Source organism: Caretta caretta, chromosome 12, assembly GCF_965140235.1.
Source record: "Caretta caretta isolate rCarCar2 chromosome 12, rCarCar1.hap1, whole genome shotgun sequence".
In the NCBI taxonomy this organism is placed as follows: domain Eukaryota; kingdom Metazoa; phylum Chordata; order Testudines; family Cheloniidae; genus Caretta; species Caretta caretta.
The window spans coordinates 7,807,277-7,828,971 of NC_134217.1; the positions used below are offsets into that span (position 1 = coordinate 7,807,277).

General features: G+C 51.1%; 1 protein-coding gene and 1 long non-coding RNA gene across 2 annotated transcripts; one reads left to right on the forward strand and one right to left on the reverse strand.

Annotated features, from left to right (window-relative positions):
* Positions 1-1,381: 1,381 nt before the first annotated feature.
* On the reverse strand, positions 1,382-16,945 carry LOC125620636 (uncharacterized). The gene is made up of 3 exons (XM_048816610.2): positions 16,178-16,945; positions 7,307-7,430; positions 1,382-5,475 (listed from the first exon to the last, which is right to left on the reverse strand). Exons 1-3 carry the CDS (start codon positions 16,566-16,568, stop codon positions 4,008-4,010), a joined length of 1,983 nt encoding a protein of 660 aa, XP_048672567.2. The 5' UTR covers positions 16,569-16,945; the 3' UTR covers positions 1,382-4,007.
* On the forward strand, positions 14,285-21,185 carry LOC142068645 (uncharacterized). The gene is made up of 2 exons (XR_012664538.1): positions 14,285-14,386; positions 15,855-21,185. It is a non-coding gene; the product is annotated as an uncharacterized LOC142068645 (long non-coding RNA).
* The last annotated feature ends 510 nt before the right edge of the window (positions 21,186-21,695 follow it).

Here is a 21,695-nt window from a genome sequence, read left to right on the forward strand (position 1 = left end):
AGGAAAGATTAGAAATGCCCGAAATACCTCTGTTAAGTCCTGAGACAAGACCCTGCGGCCACTGACTACGGCATTGGAGGGCAATATGAAGAAACCCCTCACAACCGAGAAGCTTGTAGGGTGCTCTGTACTGGGAATAGCACCACTGTTTACCGGACCAGCCATGACATGCATAGGCCGCTATACTGTAAGGCTGCAAATGGTACTTGAGAAAGTGGCCTTAGAGTTAGAGGACTCGGTTAGTGATTTAGGGTCAGCAGTAAAAACATTAAATAAAGAGGTACAGCAGCTCAGGACGTTTTCCCTCCAAAACAGGCTGGCTTTCGACTATCTCTTGGCATCCCAAGGAGGGGTTTGTGCCCTCGTCAGGCCCCGATGTTGTGTATATGTAAATGATAGCAGTTATGAGATCTATGAAAAGGTGGTACAGGCTGAGGCCCATGCCCAAGCCGGAGCACAGGTTGCCTATATTGACCCCGAGAGTGATTGGTTGCAAACCTTGTTTTCAGGCTGGGGTTTGTCGTCTTGACTTGGTGGTTTATATAGCCTGTTATTGAAACTTCTCTTTCCTGTATTGCTTGTATTAATGGTGTTATGCTGTGCAGTATCATGTGTCAGGACCCTTTTGCAAAAGTTAATAAGTCATTCTCTTCAGGGCTATCACAAAGTGCTTATGCAAAGTCCTATTGTAAAGAAATAAGTAGCCCAAGTGAGAAAACTCAGAGCCAAGGCTGTTGAGTGTTCTCAAAGGAGGGAGTAGTTGTTGGGGACACTGGGGCATGGCCACTAGGTAACTCAAGGGGATGGAAGACCACGAGTGTCGATGAAGCCCCCTCGCACTAGGCCCAAGTGTCCTTGGCCCCCCTCCCGCCTGGAGACACTCGCAGCAGTTATGTGTGCTAGGCCCAAGTGTCCCTGGCCCCCCTTCTTGGAGGCACTCAAAGCAGTTATGCTGAGGATCTGCAACAATATGTTGCAGAGTCAGACTGCCTGAAACTAAACAAGACCAAACAGGGCAGATATGAAAGAACAATGCTGAATAAAGCAGCTTTATGTATGGTTTAACAGATGGTACAGAAAACAAGGGAAATAGCTGGTAACTGGATTGGCTGGCTATATGGCTACTTAGGGCAGCTTGCTATGGGATAAGTACGCTGAAGAAAGGATGTATAAAAGCCTGTGTAACTTCCTGCTCTGTGTGCAGGATTTGAGATTCTGTTCTCCCTGTACCTTCTTTGCAGCTGCAAATAAACTTTTCAGCTTCTCCACCCCGTTGTGATTATTGGGTGACGCATACCGGGCAATGAACCCCTGCTGTTGTTTGCCTCTGGCACTGGGTGCCGGCAACAGCCTGACTACATCCTTTGATGAAGACATTGACTTTTGTCATAGAATTTTATTGTTTTTTTCTTATGAAAATACAAAACAGAATAGGATACATTTACCGGGCACATGACTACATCTTAGCACATGCCAATCCTTTTCACCTTGTGCTTTAAATTAAATAACACTTTAAACACTACAGAGAATGCAATTGAAATCCATTGTTTCCATCACCCCAATAGAACAAAGGTCCACCCGCACCCTGCCAAGATGACCATTGTGCAGGATTTTTTAAAGAAATAATAAGCCCGAGCCTGCACCAGTAAAAGTCAACGGCAAAATTCCCCTCTGATTTCAGTGGTGGCGGATTGGGCCCAATGTGAGCTTGCATTTGCTAAGAAACTGCAACTGTTTAAAAAAATTACTAGCCTGTTATTAGCTGAAAGTAATTCAAAAGTTCCGCCAACACGCTGGCCAGTTAGCTGTCCCAAGAACTCCCTAGCTGCCTTATCCTGCACAACATGGATGCTTGCAGCCCTGCGCGTAAAAATGACACTTAGCACAGCTAGGGGCAATCAACTCTGCCTGGGTGAGTGTGGACTGGATAAGGGGGCATGGCCACGAGGCTAGAGCACCGTGTGGGAGGGCAAACGTGCTAGCAACACCTGCTCGACAACTACCCTACTTCTAGAGGCATTAGGCTTGCTCCTGCCCGGTGCAGACCACACCTAAGGGTCACTGCACCCACCCCTGAAATGGAAGGAGCCAGCTGTTTCGCCACACACCGCAAGGCACCGTTACAGTTTCGATCAAGAAAGGAGGACTAGCCATTGCAGCAGATGAATGCCCTATACAAACAGCTGCAGGAGGCATGTAGGGGGCAGAATCTAACTATCTGAGACAGCATTGGGCCAGGACACGGGAACTAAAGCCCCTTCTCTCACAAGAAGTGTCATGGGATCTTTCAGTGGCCCAGACCTCAGTTTTAGGTCTGCATGTCTCACATCAAAGTGCCCCTTAACAGCCTCCTGGGTCATTAGTCCAGTACTGGCTTAGTGGGAAGAGGGAAGACAATAGCTGCTCAGTCCCCAGTCCTCCTTCCTGCAGTATCTAACTCCAGCTAGTCTCATTGCTGACTCAAGCCTCCTTAGGTCATAAGACTGGATGCTGAAGGGAAAAAAAAACCAATACAAGCCTCATCAGGTATTTATACAAGTGACTTCTGTGATGAAGTCCATGATCATTGCGTTAAGCCCCTCCTTGCTAGAACACCTAGAGGACACAGTTTTGAACTGAAAGCATCTATCAGTCCCAGACCTCGCTTACGTTCACTAAAAAGGGGCGGGTTTGGAGATCAGTAGCCTGCACTCTGCATTTGCATTACATTTCTAAAAATATGGACAATAAAAACAATAGGCTAGATTTTGTATTTAAAGGACTATCCTTTGTACATCATTCTGACAACCGATGGGTTCCTCTTCCCATAGGGCTAAATTCGCCCCCTGTGCATGAAGGCCTATGTACTTCGAAATAGGGCTAAAGTAATGCATTAGTCACTGGGTACTGGCCCTCTGCACAGGGTTGAATTTCACACATAAAACTCAAGTATAAACCATATCTGATCACACTCTGAATCCCTTGTACCAAGTTACCTCCAGCCCCTGCTACAAAACGAACAACCAAGGGGAAGGGAACTGGTTAGGTCCAGGGACATCCGTGCTAGGAACTGGTTAGGTCCAGGGACCACAGCTGGAGGAGAGATTTGATTCGCAATGAGTCCAGTTTTTCAATGTGGGTGCTTAAAGTTAATCCCCTGAATCCATAGTTAGATACCTTAATTCTTGTTTTAGCCAATTTTTCACAGGTGCCAACTTGCAGGTGCTCAGCATTCTGTGAAAATTAGGTCACTAAGTGCTAGAGTGACCAGACAGCAAGTGTGAAAAATCGGGACAGGGAGTGGGGGGTAATGGGCACCCTATATAAGATAAAGTCCCAAACATTGGGACTGTCCCTATAAAATCAGGACATCTGGTCACCCTACTATGTGCTGATTCTTAGTTGCCTAAGGTGGGTGTTTAGCTGCCTACATCTGGATCCAGAGGCCTAACTGTAGGCAGCCACATTGGAAAACTGGACTCAAATTGGTCAGGTCCGGTAACAGTTATTGGCATGGCTGGCCCTTGAAGACCGGAACAGCCAGCAACCAGTTGAGTGACAACTCAGGTATCACTCAAACAGAAGCGAAGCAGAATGGCACCACATGGGGACCCAAAGTGCAGGGAGCGAAGCAGCAGAGAGGTGACAAGAGCAACGTTTGGGGCGAGGATCGAGGGGGCGTAACATTCGGCTTGACAGCAGCTTGGTTGGGATTTTAGCTGGATCGTGCCAGAATGGAGCTATTTCAATACCAGCTCAGAACCATGCCTTTGACACCGACTGGCAAACAGCGGCTGAGTTCTCTACAACTGCTGTTACCTTTGCATATAATGATGCAAGATAAAAGACAAGTAGCTCAAGTTTCCTTAGTGTCTCTCTACCTCAGCCCATTTGCCTTGCATTGTTTTTTGGCATAGTTCAGTATAAACCTGATTCGTGCCAGGTTTAGCCTCCCTGCTCCCGCTTACAGTAATGTCCTAGAGTCCACCTAACTAGCAGTAGAAACCCAAGTCCATGCCATGAAGGATTCAGACGGCTTCCATAGCATATTCACTAGTTCGAGAGCGCTGCTGATTAAAGAGCAAGCCGTGTACCATTTCTTTAGCTGACTCTTCAGGGCAGTCTTTGGGCTTTACATACATCCATACAGCAGCACTGCAAATACCCAGAATGCTCACCAGCAAAGCAAGTTTGAGGATGTGGGTTTGGGATGCAGGCAAAATGCTGGACGCCAAGGGACCATCTGAAGGCCCCTCTGCTCTGTTCTGAAGTGTGAAGCTTTTGAAGGAAAGCTCTGACGTTTCTGCAGGTGAAATGGATTCAGGAAAAGCGCGAGAAGGATCTTTCTCTCCTAAAGGAGATAAGTAGCTACCTGTGTGAGCATCAGCCATAGAGTCACTGACAGCATCTCTTTCATCACCACTGTTTGGACTGACAGAACTATTTTCTCCTCCAGGAGATGTGGGGTGTGGGGTGGATCCGTTGGTGGTATCACTTCCTTTTAGAACAGCTGTGGGTTTCATGGTAGAGTTCTCAGTCACTTGCCCCATAGATGCGAGGCCTATAACAGGCTTGCTGGGAACAGATTCTAGTGGAGAAGGTATTGTCAGGAACGTAGGTGATAACTCAGCAATCTCAGGGCCATTTACAATGGATGGAGCATCTGAAATAAGTCTACTGGGAGCACTGGCAAGTCCATCAGCTGTTTGATTTCTAGTAGAGCCTACAGAATTATATGTCGGTCGTATGGGACTCTCAAACCCTTTGATGACAGGGGTGGGATCTGAATGAAATCTGCTGGGAGCTGTGCCAGGTATATCAGTTGTTGGACTGATAGTAGATCCTGTGGACTTGTTTCTAGATCCTACGAAACTCTCAGAGCTTTTCATGACAGGGGTGGGATCTGAATGAAATCTGCTGGGAGCTGTGCCAGGTATATCAGTTGTTGGACTGATAGTAGATCCTGTGGACTTGTTTCTAGATCCTACGAAACTCTCAGAGCTTTTCATGACAGGGGTGGGATCTGAATGAAATCTGCTGGAAGTGCTGTCTGGTACGTCAGCTGCTGGCGTTGTAATAGATCTTATGGAAACTTTGCTGCCATTGGCAACCGGCTCAGGGTGGATAGTAGATGGAGTAACAGTCGCTTGTAATGCAGAGGAGGATTTTGTAGAAGACCTCTTGGCCTCTTGCCCAGTCAATATGGCTATGTTGGACTCCTCCATCCTCACAACAGGAACATGTATTGCTTGTGAAACGGGTGTGCCAGCCCCATGAGTGGGCCTGGCCGGAATACTGGGCGGTATTGGTTTAGAGACGGCATCGCCCACTAATCTGTGAAAAACGCCTGCCCCTTCTTGCACCACGGCAGATTTGACGGTGCTTGAAAGTGGCGGATTCAGAGGGGCACTTGCTTGGTTTAGCTGTCGGACTGCTTCCTTCACCCAGCTCGCCTCTGGATCTACACAGAACTCTTTATTCTTCTGAGTGACAAATCTGAAGAGAGACCAGAAACAGCAACAATCACAAGAAACAGAAAGGAAGAGCTGATAAATATGCAAAGCCTGGATAAAAGCAGCCATGAGGAAGCTCAGGCTACCTTGGCAGAAGCTAGAGACATTCCATTTTCCCAATGCCTTCTGAAAGTTAAATATAGCCATGTTCTGGTGTACAGGAGATAGAGATCTAATCAGTTGGCATTTGAGTCATGATTTGATGTGATGAATAATTTCCTGAGGATAGACTTTCTTTTTCCTTTTCGTTGTTAAAGTAACTATTTTGAAATGGGGCAGTTGACCCGATTTTCACCTGAGGATGCTGTAATGAAGTTAAAAGGGGCTAACTGTGTAATCACATATAGGGTCGGATCCTGTTCCCACTGAAACCGAAGGGAATTTTGCCACCCGCTGCAATGGGAGCATGGCCAGACTGTAACATTAAAGTACAATTCTGCTCTGTAAAGTGGCTGCAAATATGGCATCATGGGGTTCCATGTTTGTGCCTCACTGACGCCAGATTGTTATTTATTATTTAGCACCTACAGGCCCCTACTGAGATCAGGCTCTGTTGTACAACATGTACAGAACTAGAGACAGTCCCTGGCCCAAAACATTTACCATCTAAATAGAGCAGATAAACAGTGGGAGGGGAAAGAGGCAGGTCACTCGCCAGACAGGGAACAGAACTCAGCTTTCCTGACTAGAGCTGGTGGGTTTTTGGCTCAATGCAATTTTTCAGAAATTTCCCCTTTCCTGGGAAATGTTTGACTTTTTGTGCAGAAACCACCCCCCCCCCCCAAAAAACAACAACAACAACAAAAAAACCCGAATGCCCCAAACCTGAAGAGCTTTCAGCTGGAAACGGAAATGGAAAAGCTGTGATTTGGAAATTCTGCCATGGTGCCTCATGGGAGTTGTATCCTGACTGCCTCATTCCCCCTCCCTCCACCCCCTGGGGCTGGATTCCCCAGCTAGACGACATCTCCCATGAGGCACTGCAACCAGGGACTTCTATGATGTGTTGCATCAAGAGGGGAGAACAGTGCAACATGGGAGATGTAGTCCATCCAGGGAGCCCAGGCCATTGAGCTTGAAGCACCCAAACTACAGTTACCATGAGGCACCAAGGTATCATTTTTAAATCAAGACTTTCATATTTTCAGCTGAAAGGTTTATAAATTAAAACCACATGTAGCAATTGTCAGGTTCCAAGACCTCCTTCAGATCCCACCCCTGTCATCAAAGGGTTGAGAGTCCCATACGACCTACCTATAATTCTGTAGGCTTTTAAAACAAATTAATGAGTTCCCAGGGGCTCCCAGAGTGGAAGGCTGGACTTGTGCTTAAGGCAGAGGCCTACTCTTCAGGTCCTGATTCTGCCACAGGCTTCCTGTATAACCTTGACCAAAACACTTAGGCTTGGTCTACACACTACCCATTCATGTCAGTATAACTACATTACTCAGGGAAAATCCACACCCCAGAGCAACGCAGTGATACCGACCTAACTCCTGGTGTAGACAGCACTGTCGACGGGAGGACTTCTCCCGCCGACATAGCTACCACCTCGCCGGGAGGGGGAGAAGCTCTCCTGTCGACGTAGGGAGCATCTTCAATAAGCGCTCCTGCCTCACTATGTGTGTGTACAACACCTAGTACGATGGGGCCCTGAGTTCAGCTGGGGCCTGTGGGCAGTTTCCAGAATGTGTTTTGCACCAAAACGAGGCCCTTTGCAGGATTTTGGCCCATTTATTTTCAGAGTTGCAAATTAAATTAATCGATTCTGAATTTAATATTAAAAGAGGACCACATGGTAGAAAAGTACTTACATGATAGCGGCTTTAGGACATGATGGTTCTGTCTTCCTATAGGTCTTCAACCGTTTCTGGGGTATTTCTGTGCTTGAAAATTTGGTGCATAATTTTTTGCACTTCACAGGTGCTTTGGGTTGTCCTAAGGCAAAAAAAAGAAGAAAAAAAATCAAGGTTAGTGTCAGCTCATGCTCTGGATGTAACGAAAGCTGCAAATCATCCCCTTTCTCCTCCTGCCTGGAGAAGGGATTCCAAAGCCTGCTATCAAATTTTGCAATCTTAAAATGACGTGTGCTGCATCAGTGAAAACAAATCCTAGCAAGAACGTTCTCGTCAGGGCTAAGTGAGTGCTGTAAGAATGGAGGGGAAGACCCTAGCAAAAGCATGTGAAAACAAAAGATTCTTGAGCCATCATTAAATAAAAGCCCCCAGTGGGCTCTGGATGGATGGGGAACGCACAGAGACGCTTGCTTGCGGGTCCGCAGTTCAAATCTGAACGGCATCGTCGCTAAATGCCCCAATAGCAACTATGTGGGTAAAACCAGACAATCACCACACTCCCAAATGAACTCACACAGGAAAATGATAAAAGACAAACACACTGCATCACCTGGGTGTGAATACTTCTCACAAAGAGGTCAGACCTAGCGTGTCCTCAGCCTCAAAGGAAACCTGCACATCACTGTCAAAAGATTAGCCTGGGAGCTTAAATTCATAACTACATGAGACACTAAAAATCTTGGACCGAATAGAGCAGGGCTGGGCAAACGTTTTGCCCTGAGGGCCACATCTGGGTATGGAAATTGTATGGCGGGCCATGAATGCTCACGGAATTAACAATCCAGGTTCAAACGGAGACAACATAAGTTTGTTTCAAAATCAAACTGCCGTTTTACAAGATTGGACTCACTGTGAAAAAACTGGGCCCTCTCTCTAGCCTGGATTTGTCGGGCGTCAGCGTCCAGTCATAGGAACTCACTGAAATTCACCAGCCCCCCTGCTCTCAGAAATTGCCTCCCAGGTAGATCCCGATAGCCCACAACTGAGTCGCCTCTGGGTGCTGGGAAAGTCACCTAAGCCACCAAGTACCAGGCACCTGGGCTTGCACCTTCCAGGCTCTGATGGTGCATGAGGCATGTTTGTGTTGGGCTGCCGGAGTAACATGTGTGTCCTCACGCCCATCACGCAGGAGCACTGGGTGGGCAGAGCGAAGCAAGCCCCTGACCCCACTCCCTGGCTGGAGCACCGGAGCGGGACAGTGGAGTTTGAGGTGCCGGATTGAAAGGTCTGACGGGCCGGACGTGGGCAGTAGTTTGCCCACCCCTGGAATAGAGACACTGGATTTATGGTTTATTATAACCATCTATAGCTCACTAACAAGCCTCTCCCCCTTTCCTCCCTCTGACTGGAGGGATGTTAACAGGCCACTTCACCGTGAATGGTCCCTTGAGATAAGCGGTAACTACTTATGCTAAACACTCTGTTCCCCCTTGTATTTAGGGGTGACACATCCCTTTCCCAGCCCTGCAGAAGAGCTCTGTGTAGCTCCAAAGCTGGTCTCTCGCACCGACAGAAGCTGGTCCAATAAAAGATATCACCTCCCCCACCTCGTCTCTCTTGGTGGCATTTGTGAAACAAATTAAAGGGTCTCAGTCCAGTTCCTAGTGGCTCGTGCCTTAGTCACAAAAGCAACTTCTCCAGCGGCCGTTGGGTGGCCCCTTTGTTGGCCCCCTCGGGACAAAGGTGGCGGAGGATGAGGCGCTCTACAGGGCAGGGCTGAGGCCCGATCATTGACGGGGCAGCATGAGGTACACGTGCTCCACTGCTGCCAAACCTGTCCATCGCCTTTTCCCCGGCAATGGCTCCCCTACAGACAAACTCCACCCACCTCGTCTCTTAACGTAGGGTTTTCACACAGGCGCCTATCGCCGTAGCGCGTATGTCTGCCAAGCAGCTGGAAGGGTGCCACCCAGACGGGGTCGCTCCAGGTAGCGTGCTAAAAATAGCTGCGTGACGGCAGCGGCTGAGTCCATGCCCCCGGGGTTGGGCAGCCTGGTACTCGGGGGGCTCGCCTGAGAAGGTGTTCGTGCCGCGCCGACTACGCGGTGATTTTTCGCACACTAGCTCGAGCCAAGCCCCGTCCCGCCTGCTCTGTAGGCACACGCTCAGTCCCTGCGCACTCCCTAGGATCTGGGGAAAGGTGCAAAGAACACACCTTTGGCGACCTTCTCTGAGGTTTCCCATAACGATCACCCGTGCTGAGGTATTAACATGCTAGCCGTAGAAACCACACGCGTCGCCTTTCTAAGACACGGCTACTGAAAACATAACGCTGCACAAAGAGCAGCTTGCTCAATACGGGCCAAACGGTGCAGTCCCTCCTCCCACCGGGGAGACTTTACTCCTGCAAGCGGGCCCAGTGACTTCACTGAGGCTACTTGCCGTGCAACGGAAGCAGCGGTTGCACAATGAAGCATTGTGTGTGCCTTGGACTTAGAGCTTGTTTGGATTGGCATGTCTTCCGCGCTCCCTTGAGGTAAATTAAAAATCATTGCTTCTGCCCAGTAACTTTCTCATGGTCATTTTTGTTCCTGAGTTGTTTGTTCGTTCTTGTGAATTAGTTCAGCCGAGGCCAAATAGTCAAAGGGTCTTCCTTCACAATCAGCCCTAATGGAGGACTAGGCTGGGGTGTCTGGTTTTATTCCATTTCAAGGAAGTTAAACAAATATCTCCTGTAGTAAGTGCAACAGAGTCATCAAACATTCAACATCAAGGACCACATTCTGTGACCGCAGGGAGGGACCCTTTGGCAAGCGAGAGGATTGCTCACAGAGTAACGTGCTACTCCACAGGAGCAAGGTCGGGGGGAGAGCAGGGTCTGATCCTTAGCCACTGAGGTACGTCTGCGGTGGAATGAAAGACTCTGCAGCTGGCCTGGTGTCAGCCAACTCAGGCTCGGGCTGCAGGGCTAAAAATTGGCTTGGACTGGAGCCGGGGTTCTTGGACCCTCCCCCCTTGTGGGGTCCCAGAGCTCGGACTCCAGCCTGTGCCTGAACATCTGCACAGCAATTCTGCAACCTGAGCCAGCTCTTTTACTGCTGTGCATACATCCCCTGCGTGCACACCCAGAGAGTGAAGTATGGCTTGCCGGGGGGGAGGTGGTTCGAATTGGGACGCGACTCTAAGGGGTTGGGCTGTTTGCTCTCCACAGGGTGTATCTGGCTGGCTGAGCCTGGCTCTGTAAGCACTCTGCAGCCTATACACCCCAGTGTTTAGCTCTCGGTGTGACAGTGGATGAGTAAAGGTGACCATTTGTATCATTAGTGCTACTACTGTTACACAATTGCGACAAATCTTGTGCAAAGTATGTCATGTAAGGTGTCAGTGGAAAAGTTATTATCTGCTAAGTATGACGATCCTGCTTAAATCCATGTGTCGTCTTTATATCTGAAGTTAGGAATGTATTTGCATCTCAGATGTGTTTGTTCCTGGGTGACACCTCTCAAATAGATATACATCAAGGCTAGACAGCTCTGTGTTGGTGGGCCATCAAGGACACTCAGCTCTCACAACGGGCCATAAAAGAAACTCATCCTGTCCAGATAGCTCTCCCTGAGGATGCCTCAGACACCAAAGGGGCCAATGGCCAAGTCCTGTGAGTCAGCCAACCACGCAAGGACATGTGATATGTTCATGTGACCCTGGACTCCATCTTGGGCCAGTAACTTTCCACAAACAGGGGGCTGTGCGGCTTTGTTTGGGACAGTAATTTTTCCATGCACATGGCAGAGGATATGAAAAGACACCTGAGACATCGCTGTTTTGTTTTCATTTTATGCTTCATTTCTCTGGACTGGATGTCTAACTAGGACTGAGGTGAATGATTCCAGAGAGACTTTTGCAGACTAGTAGTTTATTCCATCATGGCTACAAACCTGATATAAGACCTTTGCAATCACTTGCATGTATATGTTTCCTTTAAACATTCAATAAGACAGAAGTCCACTTTTGCTACTGGCTTGGTGTAATCTAATGCTAGAATAACCACCAGTTTGGGGTGAGTCTGTCCTATTGCTCAGCAGTCTGTCCTGAATCTAGTATTCTCAGCTGTGCCCCACTGAGTATAGATTAATCTGTCCCCCCTCTTCCCAGCCAGCATTACCGGGGATGTTCTGAAACTTGTGGGGATACTCACAATTACTCCCACTGAGCTAGGGTCTGTGCTGGCCCGGAGCTGCTGTGCCGACAGAAGAGAAGGAAACGCAGCTTTAAGCTAAACTGCCTGGATAGTGCCTGCTCCAGGGGTTAGTAGCCAGTGGGCTGCTCCAGGACCCCCACAATTCCAAGTGCAACAGCCCCACCCCTTCCCAACTCCTCCTGAGGGCTGCAAGGGGGCAGTGTAGGATGGTATGCCAATCCTGTGCCAGTGGAATCCTCTCTGGGGCCATTGCAGCCTTTCGTGGCCCTTATGCACCCCCTGTGCAGTGGGGGACCAGAATCTGAGCCATTCTTTTTATCACAAGTAGAAACAGGCCTGACCCAAGCCCCAGATCTGAACCTTCCCCTTCCATGAACTTTGGGGAAAGTGCGGATCTGATTCTATACTGGCCCCTGTTGCTGCAAAGCAAAAAACCCTGGCTCTGACATCCCCCAGCTTTGGACAAGTTCTTACTCTGGCCCACAGTGCAACTTGGCAGCTTGCTCCTCTTTCTGTTTATAAACATCTTGACTGGAGACGTCACAAGGGAAGTCAGACACACTACAGTCTTCTGCAGCTGCCTGCTGGCCCTGGGCAGCGTAATTATGACCAAGAAGGAAGCAAGAAGGGCAGAAGTCGCATCGTGAGAAAAGGAGGAGATCAAGATGATGGAAGGTTTAAAAATAATTAAAGCAAAACAAAATCAAATGCACACCCACATGAACTGGATAAAGCCCTATGGGACAGTCCTGCAGAATTTAATAGAACATGAGAACCTTTCTACAGGGGTTTTGAAATATCTTCTTGATTGAATAGAGAAATCTACCCCTGCTCTAGAACTCTGTAGAATGGTTCAAACTATAAGATTCCCAACCTGGAGGTCATGACCACCCTGCCTTGCCCAGGCCCTATTGCTAGACGGGGTCCCAGTTAGTTGGGTGGAGGGGTCTTGGGATGGAGAATAGCTCAGAATCACTGGTTTAGATAAACCTCCCTGTTAAATCCTAGATAGAGCCCACAAAATGACTCTTTATTGAAATGCCTCTATGAGGAATATCACAGAGATCCCTGCTACTTCTAGCAGGACACAGCTTTTGCAATCCTAAGAAGAACAGCGAAAGTAATAGTCTGGTATGTACCATTATATGCAGCCAAGGATTCTGAAGGTCCTGTTATTTCTCAGTCTCTATACCAGCTCTTCTGTGGGGGCCCCCGGTAAAAGTTTAGGCTCCATTCCTGTTGAGCTAGGACTGTCTCTGATTACCATTTGTGACAAAGCGGGACTGTTCATAGTGTTTCCTCTGAATAGTGTGGGGGTGCCTCAGTTTCCCCAACGCAGTTCTTAAGTATCTAGGTGGTGGGATAAGGGTGTATGATCAATGCAGAGCCCTAGAGGGCAGGTGTGTGCAGGGGTCTGGACACAGAGAATGGCCGACACCCTGTTTCCTGGCAACTGATGGCCTGGCCCTTCCCCCCTGCAAGGTGAGAGCTAAAGGGTTGGAGAACAAAGGAATCAGGTGACCTCCTGGCCCGGGAAAGGGACAAAGCCCAGAGGAGGGGGGGCTGGAGAGAGTTTCAGTTTGGGGCTGGCTGGGGACATGGAGTGAAGTGCAGACGTGGTTGTCTGGCTCACTGCCCCCCAAAATAGACCCACCTGAGGGGTCCTGTTCTCTGCACCTACAAGCTCTGTGTTAGACCATGTTCCTGTCATCTAATAAACCTTCTGTTTTACTGGCTGGCTGAGAGTCACGTCTGACTGCAGAGTCAGGGGGGCAGGACCCTCTGGCTTTCCCAAGACCCTGCCTGGGCGGACTCGCTGTGCGAAGCGCAGGGAGGGCCAGAGGATGCTGAATGCTCCGAGGTCAGACTCAGGAATGTGGAAGCCGGGTGAGCTGTGTGTCCTGCAGACAGGCTGCTCCCAGAGAGGAGACTTCCCCAGAGTCCTGACTGGCGTCATAGGGAGCAGCTCCAGGGCATCGCCCAAGGACTCGGTGACACCCTTGTCATGCGATACGCAGCAACACACTTCTTCAAGAAGGTTCCTCAAGGAAACCAGCCTTGAACCCAGCAGACGACGCTGCCTCTTCAAACCCGATTACATTTCTTTAGATCCCTATTGGCTTCAGCCTGATTCACTTCTATCGGAGTTTCCCACCACGGAAGGGGGGCAGGCAGTAATACGGCTGTGTATGCACACTCAGTCCATGTTAATTTTTGTATGTTTGATAGATTCAACTCATACCCACATTCAGATGTCACCAGCCTCCCTGTCACATATCACCTTACTGTCCTGTAATATTCTTATGCAGATAATTGGCCACATTTTCTGGCCCTGGGATGCACAAATACAAGCCTTTACCATGAGCCTGTGAACACCACTGTGCTAACTGAATGCCCAGAGGACCAGTTATCTCTAATTACGTGTGGGCCAAGGTGCATGCTCTTTAGGCACCCAGATGCACACCCGTTCTTGCCGAGGGTAGATCTGAATATCCAGCCCAGTGGTTTTCAAACTGTGGGTCACGACCCAATACTGCGGGGCGGAATGGAAGGCACTGGGTCGTGGCGGGTCTGGTCAGCAACACCGACCGGGCCGTTAAAAGTCCCGGCGGGGGTGCTGCCCGGCGAAGGCGGGCTAGTCCCTGCCTGTTCTGACACTGCGCTGCGCCCTGGAAGCGGCCAGCAGCCGGTCCGGCTCCTAGGCGGGGGGGCCACTGGGACCTAGGGGGGGGAGGGGCAGTGTCTGCGGGCGCGAGCTGCACAGAGCCACTCGCGTGCCTCTGCCGAGGAGCTGGATCGGCTGCTGGCCACTCCCGGGGCGCAGCGCGGTCTGTGGTGCCAGGACAGGCGGGAAGCCTGCCTTCAACCCCGGCTGTGCCGCTGACCAGGAGTCGCCCGAAGTAAGTCCGCACCCCAACCCCCTGCCCCAGCCCTGAGCCCCACTGCTTAACAGCCTCCCTCTTGCTGCCACTGGCCCTTCCTGCACCCCAAACCCCTCATTCCTGGCCCCACCCCAGAGCTGCACCCCCAGCCCAGAGCCCTGACCCCCTTCCGCACCCCAATCCCCTGCCCCAGCCCTGAGCCCACCCCAAACCCACAGCCCCCTCCTGCACCCCCAAACCCCTCAACCCCGACCCCACCCCGCAGCTCTCACCCCCGCACCCCAACCCTCTGCCCCAGCCCTGAGCCCCACTGCTTAACAGCCTCCCTCTTGCTGCCACTGGCCCCTTCCTGCACCCCAAACCCCTCATTCCTGGCCCCACCCCAGAGCTGCACCCCCCAGCCCAGAGCCCTGACCCCCTTCCGCACCCCAATCCCCTGCCCCAGCCCTGAGCCCCACTGCTTAACAGCCTCCCTCTTGCTGCCACTGGCCCCTTCCTGCACCCCAAACCCCTCATTCCTGGCCCCACCCCAGAGCTGCACCCCCAGCCCAGAGCCCTGACCCCCTTCCGCACCCCAACCCCCTGCCCCAGCCCTGAGCCCCACTGCTTAACAGCCTCCCTCTTGCTGCCACTGGCCCCTTCCTGCACCCCAAACCCCTCATTCCTGGCCCCACCCCAGAGCTGCACCCCCCAGCCCAGAGCCCTGACCCCCTTCCGCACCCCAACCCCCTGCCCCAGCCCTGAGCCCCACTGCTTAACAGCCTCCCTCTTGCTGCCACTGGCCCCTTCCTGCACCCCAAACCCCTCATTCCTGGCCCCACCCCAGAGCTGCACCCCCCAGCCCAGAGCCCTGACCCCCTTCCGCACCCCAACCCCCTGCCCCAGCCCTGAGCCCCACTGCTTAACAGCCTCCCTCTTGCTGCCACTGGCCCCTTCCTGCACCCCAAACCCCTCATTCCTGGCCCCACCCCAGAGCTGCACCCCCCAGCCCAGAGCCCTGACCCCCTTCCGCACCCCAACCCCCTGCCCCAGCCCTGAGCCCCACTGCTTAACAGCCTCCCTCTTCCTGCCACTGGCCCCTTCCTGCACCCCAAACCCCTCATTCCTGGCCCCACCCCAGAGCTGCACCCCCCAGCCCAGAGCCCTGACCCCCTTCCGCACCCCAACCCCCTGCCCCAGCGCTGAGCCCATCCCAAACCCACAGCCCCCTCCTGCACCCCCAAACCCCTCAACCCCGACCCCACCCCGCAGCTCTCACCCCCGCACCCCAACCCTCTGCCCCAGCCCTGAGCCCCTCCCACGCCCCAAACCTCCCATCCCCAGCTCCGCTGGGTCGCGGGCGTCCACAAGTTTCTTCAACTGGGTCCTCAGAAAAAAAGTGTAAAAAGCACGGATCTAGGAAATCTTTCAGCTACTTTTTAAAAAATTTCTGTTTAACATTACAAGCCTTGTCTAAACTTTCTTTTTTGTCTGTCTCTGGGTGTAGATCTGATACGCTGTGTGTCTGACTCGCCGTGTAGCAGCCCTGACACTCAGCGTGTGTGCGTGCGTCCGACGAATCCTGAAACTTTCTCTTTCCCTCGCCTGACTCAGAAAAGGAACTGTAGCCCAGGCTTGTTTGGATTTCTTTGCTGGGCCGGCTATCCCTCACTCCCAGAACACCGGGCCTGTTCCTTCCTTAAAGGAATCTGTGCTTTCTGCAACAACACCACAGAGCAGGACCATTAATCAGCTTCAACCGCAGCTCTTTCCCCCCATCCCAGGAAACCCGGCCTTTCCTTCAGCACTTTCTACTTCAAAGCAGCTCACCTTCGACTCGGTTTTCCACGGTCCAGGTCACCACCAGTGCAAGCAGCAAGAAAGAAGCGATAGATGTGCCCTTCATCTTCCGGTGAGCAGGGGCCAGCGGCAGCAAGAGGGAGGCGGTTAAGCAGGTTGTGATTTCACAGCGTTTCGCTCGGCTCCCTCTTAGATCTGGACACAGCAACAGCAGACCTCCAAGGACGAGAGGCAGGGTGCAGCGCCCGGCCTTTATTGAACATATGGTTTCAATTTTGGTTCTGCGTGGGTGTGTAGGCTGGATTTTACCACCTCCCCGCTCCTGTCCCGTGACAAAGTGAGGAGGGGAAAACCAGGGTTGGGAATGTGGGTCTTTGGCAGAACAGATGGCTCCGGGAATTTCCCAGTGTGTCAATGACATAAACTGTAAACCCTTTTCCTTATAGCAGGGCACTATCAAATCGGGAGCTGGTGACCGAGGGCGGTAGAAATAGCTGGTATAAACTGACAGGGAGCTGAAGGAGATGAGTTAATTTATAACCACCCACCCTGTGGCCAGTGTCCTTAATGTGAAGCCGGGCGGCTCTTCCTGGCTCTCTGCTCGGTATCCTCATTTCAAATTTCAGCAGAAAGCAGAGTGTTTCTCCCTCTTCCCCCTTTTTCTGCAAGGCAGGTTGCGGGTGGAAGCCCCATCACTGGACGTTGGACAAACACCTGTCAGGGATGGGCTAGGTCAGGTTGACCTGGTCCTGCCTCAGCCTGGGGGGATGGATTTGCTGATCTCTCCAGGGCCCTGCCCAGCCCTACACTGCCGCGATTCCACGGTCACGTCAAATAAATTGCAAACCAACGTCATTTTGAAACGCAAACTGAATCGCATCGTTCCAATGAGGCTTAAATGGAATGTTTAGATTGAAGCAAAATGCTTTTTTTCCCCCCCCGCTCATTCCGAAAATGAAAATTCGCTGAAATGGACACGGTCCTGTAAACAGTTTTGATTTCAAGGAAAGGGTATTTTCCAATGAACAAATGTTCCACTGAAAAATTTCCAACCAGCTGTATTGTTACACTGAAGAAGAGGCAGTCCCTGCCCCACAGAGCAGGGGCCTGGGGCCCTCTGGGGGCCTGTGAGCAGGTTTCAGGGGGTCCTCCAAGCAGGGCCAGCATTAGACTCGCTAATGGGCAGAAAAGCCAAAGCCCCACCGCATGGGGCTGAAGCCTGGGGCCCTGAGCCCCGCCACCCGGGGCTGAAGCTGAAATCTGAGCAATGGAGCTTTGTGGGGGGCCCTGCGGTGTGGGGCCCCAGGCAGCCGCCCTGCTTGCTACCCGCCTAATGCCGGTCCTGGGTTTTATATGCAGAAAACCAATTGTTGCGGCACAGGTGGGCCGTGGAGTTTTTGTAGCATGTTGGCGGGGGCTCAGAAAGGGAAAGGTTGAGAATCCCGGCCAGAGAGCTCACAGCCTAAGGGCACAAAGGCAAGGGAAAAGGATAGAACATACCACCCACAGGATGAAAAAGATTAGAGGCCTGGCTTATTGGATACACAGGTTGTTAGCTTTTAAGGTGAACCATTGGCCCACATCCTCAGGGGGTGTAAGGCAGCCTAGCTGCACTGAAGCCAATGGACCGAAGCTGATTTACATCAGCGGTGGCTCTTACGTTCTCCTCTCCCAGTTCTCTCTCCATGATTCTTCCCGCTCACCTTCCCCCATGCGAATTCCCAGCTCCAGTTCCCATGTGCTTATTCCCTCCCTCCCTGCAGGCCAGCAAAGAAAGGGCAGCTTTGATGCAGATTCTGAAGGGGGCGGGGGGGTTTGTCAGACTTGCTGGACAGTTGTGGTGTCAGACTGAGACCTGTGCACTGAAGTCTCACCACATGGCAGTGGAAACCTCAGCAAGACTGGTTTGATGAAAACAACGAGGAAATCCTAGCATTAATTCAACAGAAAAGAAATGCATTCTGTATCTGGCAAAATGATTCTACTAACCAATGAAAACATGAGGCCGATCACCTGCTTAAAGCCAATGTCCAAAGGAGGCTATGTGACATCAAAAACAAGTGGTGGCAAGAGAAGGCCTCTGAGGTCCAGGGTTTCATAGACCAGGATGACACAAGAAGCTTCTTTCAAACCACAAAAACTATATATGGGCCAAGCTCCAAAAGCGCAACCCCCTTACGTTCTCAGGATGGCTCCACCTTCCTCAAGGACCCTCCTCAAGGACAATGCAACCATTAAACAACGCTGGAAGGAGCTTTTTGAGAGCCTACTAAACCACGAATCCGCGGTTTCTGAAGACACCATCGAGTTTATTCCACAACGCTCAGTAATGGAACACCTTGCTGATCCCCCCCACCTTCTGAGGAAGTCCAGCATGCCATCACTCAGACAAAAAATCACAAGGCTCCAGGCCCAGACGGCATCCCAGCTGAGGTTTTTAAAGCTGGTGGAACAATGCTCCAGCACAAACTTTGCCAATTCCTCGACAGAATCTGGACCTACGAAGAAATTCCACCTGACTTTAAGAACACCAACATTGTTACAATATTCAAGAAAGGGGACAAATCTTTGTGCAGAAATTACAGAGGTATTGCTTTCCTTTCCTTCGCAGGGAAGATTCCTGCCCAGATCCTACTAAACCAACTCCTCCACCTTGCCGAGGAACTCCTCCCCAAATCACAGTGTGGCTTCAGGCCATCCTGAGGCACAACGGACATGATCTTCGTGGCAAGACAGATTCAAGGGAAGTGCAGAGAGCAACACCAGGAACTGTTCATGGCATTCATCGACCTAATCAAGGCCTTTGACTCCGTCAATCGTGATGCCCTATGAAAGGTGCTGTGTAGGTTTGACTGTCCCCAGATATTCATTTCCATCATCAGACTGCTCCATGATGGGATGATTGACACCATTCTGTGCAACGGCTCAGAGGCCAAACCACTCATCATTCGTACCAGTGTCAAGCAGGGCTGTGTCATTGCTCCAACACTCTTCTCCATTTACCTTGCCGTAATCCTGATTCTCGTCCGTGACCACCTTCCTGACAGAATTGGGATTGAATATCGTATGCATGGCCAACTCCTCAATCTTCGACATCTCCAAACAAAATATTAGATCATGAGAATTGGCATCACTGCGTCCTTCAATATGCAGATGACTGGGTCATTCTTGCACACACAGAGGTCAACCTGCAAAGCACCCTAAATCTTTTTGCAGATGCCTATCGCAGCCTGGTCTCTCTCTCAACATCGGGAAAACCAAGGTACTCTACCAGCCCTCACTTGCACAAACTACTCTTCATACTCTACAAATCACCATCAGTGGAGAACCCCTGGAAAATGTGGACCATTTTCTGTACCTTGGCACCTACTTCTCCCAAACAGCCAGCATTGACACAGAAATTGAATACAGGATCCGCTGTGCCAACACCTCTTTTGGAAGACTACTTAAATGAGTCTTCAGTGATCGGGATCTGCAAACAGGCACCAAGATCTTGGTTTACAAGGCAGTTGTCAATGGGTGTGAGACCTGGGTAACCTGCAGACAACATCTCAAGCGACTGGCATGGATCCAGCAGTGCTGCCTCAGGAGGATTCTCAGGATCAGCTGGGAAGACTGACGCACTAACATCAGCGTTCTCGCTGCACGCAACATCAGCAGTATAAAGAAGCGCAGATCATGAAATACCAACTCTGCTGGGCTGGCCACTGGGTACATGTGCCCGACACTCACCTCCTGAAGCACGTGCTCTTCTCTGAGTTAAGTCAGGGAAGAAGGGCTCGCGGAGGGCAGCGGAAGCGTTTCAAAGCCATACTGAAAGTACATCTTAAAAAGGAAGGCATGAACCCAACACACGGGGAGGACTCGGCATGGAACAGAACACGGTGGCGCCACACCATACCCCAAGCCACAGCTCACTTTGAGGAGAACAGACGTGCTCATGAGACAGAGAAGCGACAAAGGAGGAAAGAAAGGGCACAACACTCCAGCCAACAACTATGTCTCCTCCAAGATTACACCTGCCACTTCTGTGGGGAAATTTGCAGGGCACGAATTGGGCTTTTCAGCCACTTAAAAACTCACCAATGAACCCCCTTGGCAGACATCGTCCTCGCATTGAGGGATAGCCAAAGAAGAAGATAGAAATCAACATCTCACAGGGCCCTAGTACCAGCCCAGTGACCAGGAACTCAACAGACCAGGCCATGCATGCCAGGAGGTATCCCTGGGCTCCAGTGAAACCCCCATCTGCCAGCTGCCTACTCTATCAGCCCTCCCTACAGCACAGCCTGGTGGCGTACATCCCCTCGGGTCTATCTTGTTGTCCTAATTTAGACTCTTAGAACCTGGGTGTTATGAGGCCCCCATGACCCATTCAGCAATGGGACGTGCTCTATTCAAGCGAGAAGATGGGTCTTAACCAAACCCCTGGATCTGAACCCAGGGTTCAGATGTGAGTTTGCTGCTTTATTCCTACGCTCAGTCTCAGCTGAACACCCCTGCCAAACACCATGACTTATGGGTAAATTTGGCTTGGCGCCTGATTTCAGGCACCAGCATTCGGGAGCGTTCAGATCCAGCGTTCTAAGAGCCAGGAAGACCAGATCCAGATCCGGGTCATGTGAAGCAGTGTCCATGTCACTGCACAGCTGGAACCAGTTATCCTCCCGACTGGCAGCCTCAGCAGAAAAGCCATGGATCTACTGATGCAAGAGGACTAAACAAACCTTTCTGCCCCCTAGCGATAGGCCTTCCAGATCGGCCATGCTGGAGCTTGGCTTGCTGCCAGGCATGCTGTACCTGTAGGGTTGCCAACTTTCTAATACCAGAAAATTGAACTAGTTGCCTAGTAATCACAGTCAGAGTCAAAGTATCATACATTTCTCCCCGCCTTTGTCTAGCTACGTTATAAACTCTCTGTTGCAGACTCTCGCTTTTTATGTGTATGTCCAGCGCCCACTACCCTGGAGCCCTGATCTTAGTTGGGGGTCTCTAGGCACTCCTCAACAATTGCAATAATAAATAATGTGGAAGTCTATGTGTTAGTGTAAGCTAGATGTGTACACATGAACACCCGTGTGTATCTGCATGTAGGTGTGGGAGTCAGTTACTACAGATTTATTGATATAGGTATCTGGACAGGTGTGCATTTCTGAGGTTGTGTTCTATGGATTTGTTTTTGGCCTTCAGGAGTGGGCCTTTAATGGACCCACTACAGCTGTGATAATGTGTGGTCCTAACGAAGGCAGGGGCGATGGAGTGAGCGAGGGTGGGGCCTCGGGGCAGAGGTGGGCAGGGGCAGGGCAAGGGTAGGTGTGGGAGGCAGGACAGGATGGGACGGGAAGGGAAGGGATGCAGTGAGGGGGATGAGGGTGTGAGGGGATTGGGATGGGGAGGAATGCAGTGAGGGGGATGGAGGTGCGGGGGGGGGGGTTGGGGCGGGGAGAGATGCAGTGATGAGGGATGGGGTGCAGGGGGATTGGGACAGGAAGGAATGCAGTGAGGGGGATGTGCGCACAGGGGGATGCAGTGAGGGGGATGGGGGTGT

Excerpts from the sequence above, each read along its gene's own strand:
- LOC125620636 (XM_048816610.2), bottom strand. The coding sequence starts at position 16,568 with ATGTCATTGACACACTGGGAAATTCCCGGAGCCATCTGTTCTGCCAAA. Across the intron at positions 7,431-16,177 it reads CGTGGAAAACCGAGTCGAAG|GACAACCCAAAGCACCTGTG; the intron begins GTGAGCTGCTTT and ends TTTTTGCCTTAG. Across the intron at positions 5,476-7,306 it reads TGTCCTAAAGCCGCTATCAT|ATTTGTCACTCAGAAGAATA; the intron begins GTAAGTACTTTT and ends GTCTCTCTTCAG.